The sequence below is a fragment of the Muntiacus reevesi genome, chromosome 2 (assembly GCF_963930625.1).
Source record: "Muntiacus reevesi chromosome 2, mMunRee1.1, whole genome shotgun sequence".
NCBI classification, from domain to species: Eukaryota; Metazoa; Chordata; class Mammalia; order Artiodactyla; family Cervidae; genus Muntiacus; species Muntiacus reevesi.
The window spans coordinates 276,684,771-276,700,855 of record NC_089250.1 but is presented as its reverse complement, the minus strand read 5'-3'; the positions used below and the strand labels follow the sequence as shown (position 1 = coordinate 276,700,855).

The following is a 16,085-nucleotide window of genomic DNA, read 5'->3' as shown; positions in this document are numbered from 1 at the left end:
CTGCGTGGCCGGCCGCGCTGGGACGGGCCGGGGCGTGGCCCAAGGGAGCAGGGGGCAGTGAACGGGCCCAGCAGACAGCGGGGAGGACGGTGGGCGGGCAGCCGGCTGGCTTGGTGGGCTCAAGAACTCAGGTCGCCCAAGGCACCGCCGGCGGTGGCGCGTGGCCCGAGGGCCCGGAGCTTGCGCGCGGGGGTGGTCTGGAGACGTTGACGCGTTCCCGACCAGACTCTCCCTGCGCCCCGCCCCTGTGTTGGCTGCCGGCGGCGGCGGAAATGAGGCAAAAGGTTCCCGGCTACGGCGCCCGCGCGCCGGAAATGACGAGAGGTGGGAGGGCGGGGGCTAGGAAGTGGAGATTGCGCAGACTCGCCACAGGCAGGACGGCCGGGTGGGTCGCGGGGTCACTTCCGCTTCCGGTCCGTCGCCTTCTTCGGTTGCTTCCCGTCCGCTCGGCGGCTCCCCTCCCCCGCCCGGCTCTCCGCGCCCCTCCCGGGCGGCGGGGCGGCGGGGCCGTCGACGTGCGGCCCTCCGTGCGTCCGCGCGTGCGTCCGAGCGCGGCTCCGCGTCCGCCGCCCGAGGCCCGGAGCGCGCCCCGTGACACCGAGGCCGAGCGGGGGCAGGGGGCTGCCCGCCATGAGCCCCCGGAGCGCGGCGTGAGCGGACCGAGGTGAGCGCGCGGGGGGCGCGGGGGGCGGGCGCGCTCAGGCAGCTCGGCGGCCTTCGCGTGTCTGCGCCCGCCCGGCCTGGACCGCCCGCGGCTCTCCGTCTCTCCGCGTCTGCCTCCCGCGGGCCCCGCCTGGGCCTCGCCGGTGCTTGTGTCCGTGTGTGTCTCGGCGTTTCCACAGAGCGCTCGTCCCCGTGTGTCTGTCCCGGTCTTGTGTTTTTCTGTCACGTCTCGGCGTCGGAGGGTCAGGACTAATGCCGGTGTCTCCGGTCTGTGCCTCTCTCGCCGCCGTCCTCCCGTCATGTTTGTCGCGGTGCTCGTCTCCTCCGGCCCCGAGTCCCTCTCGGCGGGTCTGTCGCTTGGTCTGGGATCTGGCCTTCCTCCCAGGTTCATGAGTGAGGCGTGAAGAGCCCGACTCTGCAGTCAGAGGCCCACTTTGTGCAGCCTGTAGTATTTATAAGCTGACCAGACAGTTCCCTAGTCTTTAAAATAGTAGGGCAGCCGTGCCTAATAACGGAGGTGATGCTGCCCCTTGTCACTAGCTTGTCCTTAGCTGCTGGGAGCTCTGGTTCCCATTATTACTTGTACATTTTCTGTTCCACACGGTTAAGGTTTGATATCGTTTGATATCTGAGTAACTCTTGGAGAATTTTGCCGTATCATTTGTCTTTTATTTGATTTAGCAATTTTGTTTGGGTCAGCCAATTGTGAAAAACCTAGTCTCCTTCTTAGCAGTACCCATGAAGTCTTAGTTTTGCTGTGTTGAGTATTTCTTCTAACGCCCTTTAGTATAAACACACTGTGTTAAGATAGCATGTCGTCTTTCGAAAATGTTTTTTTTCTGATAATGAAAATCAGCCAGTGTTATTGAGCTCCTACTATCTGTGGGTCGCGGAGTCGAGTACTTTATGTTCCCATTGTATTTAATCAACAAACTCGGCAGTTGGAAATCCTTTTCTTTATTTCAGAGTTGAGCAAACTGAATCCCAGGGAGGCGAGAATTTGGACCCAGGTTTCGTTGTTCTTTCCCCTTTTCCTTGTCTGATTTCTCAGTCCCAGCTGAGCCTCTGTTCGTTTCTGGGCCTCTGCCTTCTCTCCTTGCCTCCCTGCCTCACTCTTGTCTCGCTTCTTTATCTGTCCCTGTCTCTGCCCAGGTTTCTCTGTGCCTCCTTCTCTTCTCTCTTCTTCCCTCCTCTCAGGGGCTCCTGCTCTGTGTGTCCGGCTGGGCCTGTCTCTATCCCTGGCCTTCTCTCTTCAACCATTCACAGCCGTCTCCGAGTGCCTGGCTCCCCTGCGCTCTGGGCAGGGACTCAGGTGATAGGAGGTCTCCACAGGAGAGGTTGTGGGCGATGGTCAGAGCCTGCTCTGGGACCCGGCTGCCCCGGGGGGGCCTGGGCCTGGCTTCCTCCCTGTGGCGTTGGCGAGTCCCGCACGGCCTGTGCAGCGGAGCAGAGGCACAGGCGTGGCCCTGGGCGCGGGCTGCAGAGGGCTTCGAGGATCTCCATCCCCCTTTTGTTTCTTCTTCGTCGCCTTCCCCTCAGCACAGGTTAAGTTAAAAGGACCTGTTTTGGAGCCTGCGGTGGCCTGGGACGGAGTCTGCGCCGCCTGCCTAGTGCGTGACCTTGGCTGGGCGCTTTAGCTCTGTGACCCATCTTCTCCTGTTAGAACCTGGCGTCTGTGTTAAATGAGATCACACGTGTCCCGTGCTCCCCGAGTGCCTGGCACACCGCAGGGGCCCAGCCAGGGGGCTGCACTCTTCTTTATTCCCCCCCCCACCTCGGGACGCCACGTCCCCCTCCCCGGCGGACCCCCTCCTGGCCATCTCCCTTCCTCGGCCTCCTCCCTGTGTGCCCTCATTTCTGCCCCCACCTGCTCTGGAGGTCTCTTCTGCCCGCCCCCCCCCCCCCCTTCCTTCCTGCTCCGTTTACTGAGTGGCTCTTCCGGGCCAGCTCTTCTGCTGGGAAAAGCCTCGTCTGTCTGCTACGTGGTTGCTGCCCCCATGGGCTCCGGGGGTGGCCTCAGCCCAAGTCAGACACGCTTAGGAAATCACGAGGACAAACCCTGGTGTGGGGGTGGGTCAGGCTGGAGAGTCCTGCGGAGCCCAGCGGAGGACAGGAGGAAGAGCGGGGTGGCTGTCTCGGGACCCACCCACGGTGACAGCGCGCGTCCTGACCCCCGGCTTCCCTTTGGGTGTCTAGACTCTGGATCGAAGCCCCATCTTACAGAGGAGAAAACTGAGGCCCTGGAGGTGCAGGCTAGGAAGCGGTGGCTGGGGTGTGCCCCAAGGGCCCTTGGCCCCCTGCACGCTCTGCCACCCGGGCAGGAAGGTGCTGGGCACAATTGAGGAACTGAGAGCCGGCGGGGTGACTCAGGCGGAGCCTCGCTGGCTGCGGCGGGACCCCCGTCCTGTGCTCTGAGGGCCAGGCGGCCGCAGGCCCCACGCCCTGTCTTGAAGGTCCTCTCCACCCGCAGATGCGGTGACCCGCCCGTCGCTGCCGCGCCGCCTCCCCCCTCCAGTTGCCTGGCTCTGTTCACCCCGGGGCCCGCCCCCGCCCCCTGCCGCCATGTCGACCTCCTCGCTGCGGCGCCAGGTGAAGAACATCGTCCACAACTACTCGGAGGCCGAGATCAAGGTGCGGGAGGCCACGAGCAACGACCCCTGGGGCCCGTCCAGCTCACTCATGTCCGAGATCGCCGACCTCACCTACAATGTGGTCGCCTTCTCCGAGATCATGAGCATGATCTGGAAGCGGCTCAACGACCACGGCAAGAACTGGCGGCACGTCTACAAGGTCAGTGTTGGGGGGGCCCGCCGGGCAAGGGGGGCAGCTGACTGGGGGGCACCCGGAGGCGGGCCCACGTTTCCCGGAGGAGCTAGAATTCTGTGTCTTCTCAGTGAAGGAAACAAACGTAGCGATTTAAAAAATTTTTAGCTTTGTGATTTTTTTTTCCTCCTTGTAGAAGTAAGACCATTGTTTAAGGCTGTGCTGGGCTGCGGTTGCCGTGGCGGGCTTCTCGCTGAAGTGGCTGCTTTTGTCGCGGAGCACAGGCTCGAGGACATTTAGGCTCATGCTTGTGGCGCTCGGGCTTAGTTGCTCGGCGGCATGTGGGATCTTCGTGGACCAGGGACGGAACCATGTCTCCTGAGTTGGCAGCTGGATTCTTATCCCCTGTACCATCAGGGGAGCCCCAAGCCTTGGGAACTTTGAAGAAGCAGCAGGTTCTAGGCTGGTCCGCTGTGAAGGCCTACGTGGGTGCTCCGTGTCCACGTCCGTGTGCCCCAAGTCCAGCCCCTTCTGCAGCTCCTGTCGGCCCTGGGGTCCTCTGAGTGGGGCTCTAGGCGGGGTGGTAGCCCCGGGAGAGTGGTGGCTCGGGACGGCTCCATCTTTGCTGCGGTGGTGCTCACACTGCCATGTCTGATTGTCAGAACTCAGAGCTGTGTGAGAAAGAAGAAGTTTTACTGTAAATCGTTCCTTGCTTTTAAAAAGGAAAACAAGTCTTGGTCTTAGGGATCATTCCCTAGTAGGAGAACTGAGGTTTGTTCCTTAAAAAAAAAAAGCCACCTTCCCAAGTGTTTAAGTTTGGGCTGATAACAGTGGACATGACCGGCTTGCTGACGGTGGAATTTTGAGTGGCTTGCACCGTCTGCTCTTACATACACGGCGGGGATGGCTGTCTGGGTACGCTTGCCATTTTCCAGAACTGGGATTTCTGGGCCCGTGTTCGTGCCCCAGCCTGGTGCTGTGCACACACGCCCCTATCCAGTGCACAGACAGACAGACAGACCCCAGGCTTTGGGGGAAGGGAACTCGGCTGCACATGGCCCTCTCCCGTTTCACTGCTGCTCTGGGGGCCTTAGGCCTGGCATCCCAAGGCGGGTCCAGGAGTGGCCGGGCTGGGGCCTGCCTCTGGAGAGTGGGTTCCTGGGCCCAGGAGCGCAGAGGAGTCCTGTCCGTGAACTTTGGCGGTTGAGGGTCTGCTCTGTGTGGGGTGGGCAGAACAGGGAGGCACTGGTCTCGTGGCCTGGAGTCCATGCTGGCCCAGCCGCCTGGCCCAGGGAGGCTGCAGAGCCCCACAGCGCTGGCTCCTTGCCACGCCCTGCTCGGGTCACTGATCGCCTGAGTCACTTCTTGGGGAGGGACGGGGCCTGGTGACCTGGCTGTGGGTGAGGGCGGTGGAGGCACTTTCTCCAAAGCTGCCCCCCACCCCCTGCCCGGCGTTGGCATGCAGGTTTGCAGCAGTGCCCGCTAGCTGGAGCTCCGGCCGCGCCTGCTGTGAGGAAAGTGCTATTGGCGTGGGGCCTGGGTGGGGCTGCGCTCAGGATGGGTACCCTGGCTCCCGCCGGGTGAGCTCCTGAGTCCTGCTGGCGCGCGCTGATGGCCGGGACCCGTGGGGCAGCCCGCCGGGTGTGCCTGGAGCGGGGATGGGTAGCTCGTCTCCCGGGGACACGGCGCCTGAGGTGGTGACGGCGACTCCCGGGCCACGGTCACTGGTGCCTGCTTCCTGTGCGGAGGGCGAGGGGTGGCGGCTGCACGGCGCTCACATGTGTCGTTCCCCTGGGGGTTAGGTCATCCCCGTGTTCACAGACTGCAGACTGCAGTTCCAAAGTGCTCAGAGCCCTGAGATGAGAGTTCTGAGGCTGGCGCCAGGGCTGCTTCTGGACTGGGCTGTGGTGGTCGGTCCGGCGTGCGGGCCGCCCGGAGCGTACTGTTGGCGTCCCCCTTCCCTCAGGGACTGCTATCATGTGTGGCTGTGACCCCGGGAAGCCGCTGAACCCCAGGGCACGGCTGGCCCAGGGGTCAGGAGCCTGTGGTCCCCATGCGGGGTGAGGTGTAAACACCTCTGGGTGGGTTAAAGGCTAATCTCCAGCAATCTGGTAATCGTATCGACACACCTCCGGGAGCCGTGCCAGACCTCGGCTGCGCTCCCGGGAAGGCAGTGGAGACGTGACCCGGGTGAACTCCAGTGTGGCTCGCAGCATGGCCCCAGGGTGGCCCCCCTGCTGACGTGGCAGCCCAGGGTGGCGCAGTGGGTCTGGGAGGCTCAGGTGTCACCTGCAGACCGCATGTGCCCTCTGCCCGAGGACCGCGGCTGGGGCCTCCCTCGCTCCTAGAGGCCTTGCCCGAGGTGTGGACTGTGGGCTATTCCCATCTAACTTGTTGGGAAGGAGGTTTGTCCCCATGTCGTAAAATGAGAAGATCCCAAAGGCTGTTTCTTCTCCCTTCTGAGGCTGTGGTCCTCCAGTCGTGCCAGGCAGGGGTGGAGTCCCTGCCTCAGATGGCACTTGCTAGGCTCTGGGTGTGCACTGGGCACCCGAGTGTGACCTTCCAGGTCCAGCCGCATGGCCTTTTGTCTTCGTTTTTTTGAAACGGCAGGTCTGTGCTGCTCAGGAACACCTGTGTGGGCTGTGGGCCAGGCTCCCCCTACCGCCCCGTGCCTTGAGACACATGGAGGTTGAGCTCCACAGTTTGTCCTTGTCATCCAGGGGCTCGGCGTCATGCTGTCATCACCCACCTCGTTCAGAGCATCTTCGTTCCCCAAGTCTCGGCTCTGGGTTTGCCCCCTTGGATGCTCCTGTGAGCGAGCTGGCACACTCTGTTCTTGGGGCTCGGTTCCTGCTGCCGGGGGGCTGTTCTCCAGGTCCAGCCGGGCACACTGTGCTGCTGGGCCCTGGGTGATGAGGCGATGCCCCTGCAGGCCATGACGCTGATGGAGTACCTCATCAAGACGGGATCGGAGCGTGTGTCACAGCAGTGCAAGGAGAACATGTATGCCGTGCAGACACTGAAGGACTTCCAGTATGTGGACCGCGATGGCAAGGACCAGGGCGTGAACGTGCGTGAGAAGGCCAGGCAGCTGGTGGCCCTGCTGCGCGACGAGGACCGGCTGCGGGAGGAGCGCGCCCATGCGCTCAAGACCAAGGAGAAGCTGGCACAGACCGCCACGGGTGAGCAGGGGTCACCCCAGGCTGGCATCGCGGCGAGACACCAGCGGATGGGTGGGGGCTTCTCTGCTGACCGTGGTAAGGGGGAGCGGTGCGATGCTGAGGGCTGGGGCTGCAGGGCAAGGCTGGTGCTCCCTCTGGTCTTTGCCTCCGTTTTCTCTTCAGCCTTTGTTCACTCACCCCTGGTGCCTAGAGCAGGGTGGGGGTCAGCCGTGCAGGCTGTCCCCTCCCAGCATCCAGCCCCGGGCCCAGCCCTGGAGACCGAGATGCCAGGTTCCCTAGTGGGAGCAGTCGGGAGCTCTCCAACCCTGGAGTGGGGGACGGAGGCCATTTATCCCCCAACCGAGAGCGGGACCTTAGGCCGCTGGCTCGGAGGTCCGCAGGGCCCTGCCCTGCAGCAGCTGACTTCTGCCCAGGCCCTCCTTGCTCCAGTCCTTCTTCCAGGTGGGGTCGCCTCATCGCTCCTCAGCCTCGGAGCCTGCATCCCACTGGGGGCACGGGGCGTCTCAGACTCTGTCCTCTGTGGGGTCCCATCTTCTTGGGGTCTCAGTGGCTGTGTTCCCTCAGCTTCCTCCGCAGCCGTGGGCTCCGGGCCCCCGCCCGAGGCAGAGCAGGCCTGGCCGCAGAGCAGCGGGGAGGAGGAGCTGCAGCTGCAGCTGGCGCTGGCCATGAGCAAGGAGGAGGCCGACCAGGTACCGGTGCAGCGCCGTGGGATCGCGGGCCGCGGGTCCGAGTCCGTTCTGTTTCCATCTCCATGCCTCACCTCCGCCCCTCCAGCTCTCTCTCTGCGCCCCCCTCCTCTCTGGAGGACTGGCCCCACCCCAGCTTGTCTCTGCTGTTCTTCACCAGGTCCGTCTGGCTCCGGCTCTGTCTCCCTCGAGTGTTTGTGTTTTCTTGTTCGCTCGCTCTCCCGGCCTCACGGGGCCCCGCCCCTTCACTCTCTCCCTCCCCAGCCCCGCCCCCTCACGCTCTCCTTCCTCAGTCCCCGCCCTTCACACTCCGGCCCCGCCCCCTCTCTCTGGCCCCGACCCCTCACGCTCTCTCTCCCCCAGCCCCCGTCCTGCGGCCCCGAGGATGACGCCCAGCTCCAGCTGGCCCTTAGTTTGAGCCGCGAGGAGCACGATAAGGTCAGAGCAGCTTCCCCGACCTCCAGGCTCCCCTAAGACCCTCCCTAGGTTCCCACTCCCGCACACTCCTGCTGCAGCTTCTGTGGGACCCAGTGTCAGACTGTGCCCCCCCCCGCCCCCCCCACGTGTGTATCTGCTCCGGGCTGAGGGCGCCCTGCTCGCTGCCTCCAGCACCCCCACCCCACTGGAGGAGACCCCTGCGTCAGGCGCCGTTGCCCCCGGCTGTCGCCGCACAGCACCCTCACTCCACCCCCGCCCCGCCCCCGTGTCCCTTCACATCGCACCTTTGTCCACATCCCATTTTAATTTTCAGTCGCCTTGTTTGGGTGTGGGGGTTCTGGGGCCATGCATTTGGGGGTGGGTGGGGGCGCAGGGAGAGTCCAGTCACCCAGAGTCTGACCCCTTCCCGCCTGCCACTCCGGGTGGATCAGGAGGAGCGGATCCGCCGTGGGGATGACCTGCGGCTGCAGATGGCCATAGAGGAGAGCAAGAGAGAGACCGCGGGCCAGGAGGAGGTGAGTGTGGCCCCGGGCCAGAGGTGACCTCAGCGTGCACACGGCTCCCTGCTCCTCGGAGGTCCCTCTGTATCCAGGGGGACCTGGCTCGCCTCGGGGACAGCCTGGGGTCGGTGTGTGCGTTGCTGTGCTGCCTCGAGCCCGTGAACTGGGGTGGGGCGGCTTTGGCATTGGTCCCCAGTCCTTCAGGGCTGGTTGGCGTGGAAGCTCAGCCTCCTGGTGGGCCGCCTCCCTACCCCTTCCCTTCCTACTCTAGGAGTGTCTTTCTTTTTAGGCCTGGTCTGGGGTCATCTCCACTCCTCTTCCTGTTCTGGGCAGTTCTCTGCACCCCCCAGATCACCTCTCTATCCCCCGGGGTCCCCTCCTCCTCCTGGGTACTTTTCTACCCTCTTCCCCCAGGATCCCCTCACCCCCTGTTCTCTCTTCTCCTGCAGTCGTCCCTCATGGATCTTGCTGATGTCTTCACGGCCCCAGCTGCTCCTCCTGCCACTGATCCCTGGGGGGCCCCTGTGTCCATGGCTGCCGCCCTCCCCACGGCTGCCCCCGCCTCGGACCCTTGGGGGGGACCTCCTGTCCCTCAGGCTGCTGATCCTTGGGGCGGTCCAGCCCCTACAGCGGCCTCTGGGGACCCCTGGAGGCCTGCTGCCCCTGCAGGGCCCCCCGCTGACCCTTGGGGGGGGACCCAGGCCCCTGCGGCTGGAGAAGGACCAGCACCCGACCCTTGGGGGGGCTCTGATGGTGAGATGCCCTGCCCGCGGTGTGCAGCCCTGGGGGTAGGGGACTGGTGGCTGTGGGGCTGGAGGTGGCCTCAGGGATCGGGGAATGGGGGCCAGGTGGGAGGGGCTGGGCCCGCGGGTCGCCTGACTTAGGGGGCAGAGGGGAGTGCCAGTGCCTCACACGCCTCCTTCCTGCCTCAGGTGGGGCCCCAGTTAGCGGAACCCCGGCCTCTGATCCCTGGGCCCCGGCCCCGGCCTTCTCAGACCCCTGGGGGGGGTCCCCTGCCAAGCCCAGCACCAATGGCACTGCAGGTACTGGAGGGGGACTGGGCGGGGGGGGGCAGACCCCTGGGTGTGTGAGGGGTCTGGTCTCCTGGGTCCCGGGGAAGCTGAGTGTCATCTTGACCCCCGCACAGTGGTCGGGGGCTTTGACACGGAGGCCGACGAGTTCTCTGACTTTGACCGCCTGCGCACGGCCCTGCCGGCTTCTGGGAGCAGCACAGGTGAGCCCCCACCCCGCCCGCGCTGGGCGGCCCGTGCGCTCTCACCCGTCTGTGTTCAGAGATGAGCACGTGTCTTTTGATGTGATGGCAGGTTTTGAGGGAAAAGCTGCAAAGGTGGTGCGGGGCGTCCCCTCTTTAGCTCCCCAGGTGCTGCTGGGCCTGTGACCCTGGCAGGGCGCCCTGTGTCCCCAGGGCCCCGCCGCAGGCCACGTACCCCTCCTCACCTGCCTGCTGGGGTTTCGGCTCAGGATGGGCGTGGTGCCCGCCGGCCTGGCCTGCGTGCCCCGCTCCTGGGAGACCTCTGTGCTCTTTCCACATCCTAGCGATGCTCTTTTCGTGGAGGCAGCAGGCCGGGGTCTCCTCCAGCCTCTCTGCAGCTGCTTTTGTGCCTTTTTCCCAACAAAACTGGGGTTCTGGTATCGTTAAAAAAACAAAAGGCCCCGCGAAGGGTACTCGGTCCACCTGCCCCCGCCCTGGCGTTCCCCACATGTGTCAGCCTCCGAGGAGCTGTCCCCGCCGCTGGGCCTGCCCCCTCTGTGCCCCTGAGGTGGAGGCCTGGCCCCTGGACCACGGCCTGCTGCGGGTGACTTGGGGCCCCTCTCCCAGGCCCTGCATCTCGGGGTCTCCCCCTGAGCCCCTCTGCGGTCCCTTCAGGGGAGCTGGAGCTGCTCGCAGGAGAGGTGCCTGCCCGCAGCCCCGGCGCCTTCGACATGAGCGGGGTCGGGGGCTCTCTGGCTGAGGCTGTGGGGAGCCCCCCACCCGCGGCCGCCCCGACGCCCACGCCACCCACGCGCAAGACGCCCGAGTCTTTCCTGGGCCCCAACGCCGCGCTGGTGGACCTGGACTCGTTGGTGAGCCGGCCGGGCCCCGCAGCGCCCGGGGCCAAGGCCTCCAACCCTTTCCTGCCTAGCGGTGAGTGTCGCTGCCGGGGCGGAGGGCGCGGGGATGGCGGGCAGACCCCTGACTGCCGCGCCCTCCCCCCCGCAGGAGCCCCGGCCACCGGCCCCTCCGTCACCAACCCCTTCCAGCCTGCGCCCCCCGCGACGCTCACCCTGAACCAGCTCCGGATCAGCCCTGTGCCCCCGGTTGCGGGAGCGCCGCCCACGTACATCTCTCCCCTCGGCGGGGGCCCTGGCCTGCCCCCCATGATGCCCCCGGGACCCCCGGCCCCCAACACTAACCCCTTCCTCCTATAATTTAGGGCGGGAGGGGCCTCCCCCATTCTGCTCCCTGGGAGACCAGTGTTGTGAGTGCATGTGAATCGGGGGACCCTGCCCCCCCCCCAGCACCCTTCCCTTCCTGGGGCCCACTCACACTACAGCCTCTTCCTGTGTCCCCCGCCCGCCTCCCTGAGAGAAACTGGACGCGGCTGGGGAGGGTGCTGGCCGGAGGAGGACCCTTCCCACGGCATTAGAAGGGGGAGGGGCAGCGGGGGGCCCCGCCCGTTCCTCTCCCCCAGCTCCTGACTGGCCCTCAATCAGTGTTTGAGCCTCCTCCTCCCCTCACGCACCCCTCGGTGAATCCTCGGTGATGATTTTGGCAACTTCGGGAATAAATGGCAATTCTTACGGGCACGGAGACCCCCGTTCCACTCATGGGTCCGGCCCCTTCCCCCAGGGGCCCGGGGCTCGCAGTCCGTCTGCCTCTTGGAGGGTAGGGGGAGCCTCGATTTCCCTGACTCCGGGTGCCTTGGGGGTTCTGTGTCAGGGGTTGGAGGGGGTTCCGTGGGTGGTGGGGCTGCGGCCCCCTGGAAAGCTGACCAGGCCGGAGGTGGGGCATGGACGGTGTTGAGAATGGGGCTGGGCTCGTGGGTTGTTGGTGAGGACTCGATGTACGCACACACACCCGCCGCCTGGGGCTCGGGGCCCTGGGTCAGGGGATCTGCAGGCCTCTGGGGTCCCCAGAAAACACCTGGGTGACCGGGCTTCACGGGGATCCCGCCACACTCGAGGGACGAGGTCCCATTGTCGGGTGCACCTGCAGCCGTTCTCTCAACTGGCTCTGGCTTGGGGGCCTTGGGGGACCCATGGGCCGGGTGCCCCGAGATCAGCTGGCCCGCGTCCTTTCCCAGGAAGTGCCCCCACTTCGGGTGAGGTCAGGGCACACCTCCAGGGTGCAGGGTGGCCTGCACAGACGCCCGGGCTGCCGACTGCCCCCTCCAAGGTCTGGGGGACTGGCATGGGAGCCTGGCAGGTCCTCGACCCTGGAGCTATCTCTGCACGCCCCGGTGCCAGGACGGACGGAAGAGGGGCCACCCCGCTGCCCCAGGGAGGGTGGAGACCCAGGGAACTTGCTCCGACCGGTTGAGGTTGGCCGGACGTGTTCTGCGGGGAGCGGGGCGGGGTTCTGGTGAGTATAGTCTGGCGGGACATGCTTCCTGTCCCAGGGCACCCACATCCTCAGCACGGCCCACACTCACCTGCCCTACCCTGCACCCCCCCCCCACATGCCCTCAACCCCCCCCACGGAGCCCCTTGGCCCCCTCAAACCCTGATGGTAGGACGAAGGTAGGCGTCCCAGACGCTTTTCACCAAAGCCGCGTTCCTTTTGCCGTCTTGTTCCCTGTGAGCGTGTCTTCTTGCTTGTTCTCCTCTGCTCAGTTGTCTAGTCGTGTCTGACCCTTTGTGACCCCACAGGCTGTAGCCAGCAGGCTCTCTGTCCATGGGATTCTCATCCAGGCAAGGATCCTGGTGTGGGTTGCCATGCCTTTCTCCAGGCTATCTTCCTGACCCAGGGATCGAACCTGCATCTCTTGCGTCGCCTGCATTTGCAGACGGATTCTTGACTGCTGAGCCACCAGGGAGGCCCCCTGGGGTAATTCTTTTATTTCTTCCACTTTATTTTACTTTTGTTTGGACACTTAAGAGTTTCCACGAGTAGTATTTAACATGTGTTCCTTAAAATACAGTTTTAACTGATGCTTTCCAGCGCAGGAAACTCTAGAGAGGATCACCTGCCCCCGACTCCTGTCTATGCTCAACCGTTGTCCAACGTCCCCCAGATCTAGTTTCTTCTAAGCCCCCCCTCGCAGTGCCTCCCCTAGAGAATTTTGGAGATTGCACTGGCTAGGAACGGTTTGGTGTTGGTTTGTATGTGGTGGGGGGTACCTACAGACTTCCTTGTAGCTCAGGTAAAAATCTGCCTCCGATGCACGAAGCCAGGGTTTGATCCCTGGGTGGGGAAGATCCTCTGGAGAAGGGAATAGCAACCCACTCCAGTATTCTTGCCTGGAGAGTCCCATGGACAGAGCAGCCTGGCAGGCTACATACAGTCCAGGCGGTTGCAGAGTTGGACACAACTGAGTGACTCACACACAACAGACACTCTACAGCAGTTAACCCCACATTGTCAAAGGGGACGAACCGAAGGGGAAGAGCTTCATGACACCACAGCCAGAATCACTTCTGTGTTGCCTCCTGGAATGTTCCCACCGACCACCTCAAATCTCAGCGCCCCCCCCTGCACTCCCCCCCCCCCCCCCCCGCCTTCAATTGCACAGGCAAACTTAAGACTTACCAGGTGGTACAAGTTGTAAAGAATCCACCTGCCAGTGCAGTAGACACCAGAGATGAACTCCGTGGGTCGGGAAGGTCCCCTGGAGAAGGAAATGGCAACCCCCTCCAGTACTCTTGCCTGGAGAATCCCATGGACAGAGGAGCCTGGTGGGCTACAGTCCATGGGGTTGCAAAGAGTTGGACACAACTGAGCGTCTGAGCACACACAACATACAACTTAAATCATTATAGAGACAAAAAACGATTGTTTAAAAATGTGAATCAAGCTAGGTGCTAAAGATGGATGTGATTAGAGCTCCAGTCAGACCCCCTTTACCTGTAGCGTGCCACACAGCCCCGCCTGTAACCACAGACCAACTCTAAAGAACTGCCCCCCACGGACAGCAGCAACCTGACAAACTGTAGACCAGTGGAAAATACTTGCCAGTCTGACACTGAAAAGGATTCAGTATTCAGAATGTATAAAATAAAACTCCCAAACAACAAAACCAACCCCATACAAAAATGTGCAAGGACTTGAAAAAGGACATTTCTCCAAAGACATACAAACAGCCAGCAAATATCTGAAAAGGTGCTCGGCATCATTAGCCATTGGGGAAGAGCTGATGAAAACCACAGATACCACCTCACACCTGCTAGGGTGGGTACATTCAAGAAATGGGAAATGGCAAATACTGGAGAAAATATGGAGAAACTGGAAGGCTTGTGCATTGCTGGTAGGAATAGGAAATGGAGCAATAGCTGTGGAAACATTTGGTGATTTCTCTAAAGGTCACACACACACATGCCCAGGACACAGCCATGTCTCCCAGGTGTACATGACACTAAGCTCACTCACCCATGTTCACATGGACACTGTTCACAACAGCCAGCAGAGTAGACAGCACAAGTGTCCATCAGTGACTGAGCAGGTTGATGAAACGTGTGTATGTAGAATGGCCTGGATTTCAGCCATAAAGTGTGGAACTTTGGTATCTGCCACAAGGTAGAACGACCTTGAGGACATTATGCTTAGGGAGACAAGGCGTACACAGAAGGACAAACAGCATTCTGACTCTGCATATATGAAGTGCCCAGAACAGGCAGATCCCTAGAGACAGAGCAGAACAGAGAGTCTGGGCTGAGTAGAGAGAAGGGCCAGTGATTGTTTTAATGATACCAAGTGTCTAGGTAGTGGTGATGGCTGCCCGCATTGTGTTGATTGCCACTGCATTATACACTTGAGGATGGTTAAAGTTGTAAGTATGATGTTAGGCATGTTTAATAACAAGTATAAAAATGGGTAAGTGGTAGATGATAACTAAATACAGCAATCATGGATGGTACAGAAACTGACTCATACATTTAACCTTGGACAGCAAGGAGATCAAACCAGTTAGTCCTAAGGAGATCAGTCCTGAATATTTACTGGAAGGACTGAAGCTGAAGCTCCAATACTTTGGCCACCTGATGCTAAGACCTGACTCATTAGAAAAGACCCTGATGCGGGGAAAGATTGAAGGCAGGAGAAGGGGACGACAGAGGATGAGATGGTTGGATGGCATCACCAACTCAATGGACACGAGTTTGAGCAAACTCCAGGAGATAGTGAAAGGCAAGGAAGGCTGGCATGCTGCAGTCCATCGGGTCTTAAAGAGACAGAGTTAACACTTAGCGACAACAACAGCAGCAAACGTTTCAACAGTGATTTCAACAACTCATGAGCAGAACTGAGGAGATCCAGAGTCCCTAAGGATCAAGAGGAAGGGGCTAAAAGTGGGGAAACAAAGCCAGAATAAGAGTGGCCTGCACCAACCACAAAGACTCCAGAAGAACAGTGGTGTAAAAATTGAAAATTGAATTCAGTATGTAAAAGTTGACAAGGGTGACCACCAGCATCAGGACGGTGCGGGCGGCTCTGGTCTCCGGGGGGGCATCTGTGGTGCCCAGTGGGGTGTGAATATACTGCACCCTCTGGTGGTGTCTCAGCAGGAGAAGCACCATGGAGCCACTGGACCAGACCATGAGGGTAAGAAACGGCATCAGAGACGGACCGCAGGAGGACAGTGGCTGCACTGGGACTTGATGAACAGAACCACTTCCCTTGATTGTCAGTATCATTTCCTGTGTCCTGTGGCCCAGTGACTGTCACAGGAACAAAGATATTCTTTAAGAGGCTGAGCATCCAGCAGGTGCAGCAGGAAGGACCAGTGACCCTGGGGGCCCCTCCTCTGATCATCACCCCCTCTGCTCTCCTGGGGGTGAGAGTGAAGGCCTGATAGGTGCTCAGGACGCAGGTGGAGCACAGGGTGGTGCCGCGAGCCACCCTCTGGATGTAATACACAAACTTACACCCAAGGCCGGACAGGGGCTTCCTGAAAACAAAAGCAGCCATTGTGTGGGGAATGCCAGGGGAGAGAAGAACCAGGAGGTTTGCCAGGGCCAAGTGTATGAGAATTGCATCTGTGTCTCCTTTTCTGGTCAAGCAAGACTGGAGAGATGCTGTGGAAGGAAAGGATGGCATTACCCAGAACCACCACCTGTAACAGAAAGATGGCTTTCACAGCCGCCTCCCCTGGGCTTCTCAGGACATCTCTGTGAAAAGACATGGAGAGCACTTCAGAGTGGCCGGGAGTGGGGCTGAGCTGGTGACATCAGCAGTCTTCTCACAGAACCAATACTGGAGAAGTTTTCCTCTCCTGAGAAGGGAGACACTGTCATGCTCCACAGGAGGAGCTCAACCTGGAGAATACACACATGACACCACTTACATTTTTCACTATTATTATTTTGTGTCTGTTTCTGTTTACCTGTATGTCCTGATCCTCCACCTGCAGGTAAGATCCATGCACTTAGGAACCAGGTCTGTCCTGTTCAGTAACATGGTTGACCAATAACAGGTGTTAAATAACATGTACTGAGCATATGAATATGTTACAGGACACAGACACAAGGATGTACTCCACATCCCTTAGAATTCATGGTCTTTCTACCTATGATAAGGATTTATGAACTTAGGACAATGAAAGAAAAAATGGAAAAATTTCATTGAGCTAATAAGATGGTCTAATTTTAACAGAGTGTGCAAGTGAGTTATAGCAAGTTCCCATTTCGTCAGACTTACT

The 16,085-nt window shown here is 61.1% G+C and overlaps 1 protein-coding gene across 3 annotated transcripts; it reads left to right on the top strand.

The window, feature by feature from the left end:
* Window positions 1-387: 387 nt before the first annotated feature.
* On the top strand, window positions 388-11,040 carry EPN1 (epsin 1). 3 transcript variants are annotated; one of them, XM_065926746.1, is made up of 11 exons: window positions 389-664; window positions 3,134-3,453; window positions 6,359-6,608; window positions 7,173-7,297; window positions 7,658-7,732; window positions 8,164-8,247; window positions 8,682-8,985; window positions 9,165-9,275; window positions 9,380-9,466; window positions 10,073-10,378; window positions 10,454-11,040. In XM_065926746.1, the coding sequence occupies exons 2-11, from the start codon at window positions 3,226-3,228 to the stop codon at window positions 10,660-10,662; spliced, it is 1,779 nt and encodes a 592-aa protein (XP_065782818.1). In that variant the 5' UTR covers window positions 389-664; window positions 3,134-3,225; the 3' UTR covers window positions 10,663-11,040. The 3 variants fall into 3 exon arrangements, with proteins under 3 accessions (XP_065782821.1, XP_065782818.1, XP_065782820.1); XM_065926748.1 differs by having other exon boundaries at window positions 390-664; window positions 10,121-10,378; XM_065926749.1 differs by lacking the exon at window positions 7,658-7,732 and having other exon boundaries at window positions 388-664.
* Window positions 11,041-16,085: the final 5,045 nt, after the last annotated feature.

Bases quoted from the DNA above. Each gene is read 5' to 3' on its own strand.
- EPN1 (XM_065926746.1), top strand. From the start codon at position 3,226: ATGTCGACCTCCTCGCTGCGGCGCCAGGTGAAGAACATCGTCCACAAC. The intron at 3,454-6,358 runs GTCAGTGTTGGG...ATGCCCCTGCAG, and splicing joins ACTGGCGGCACGTCTACAAG to GCCATGACGCTGATGGAGTA. The intron at 10,379-10,453 runs GTGAGTGTCGCT...TCCCCCCCGCAG, and splicing joins CAACCCTTTCCTGCCTAGCG to GAGCCCCGGCCACCGGCCCC.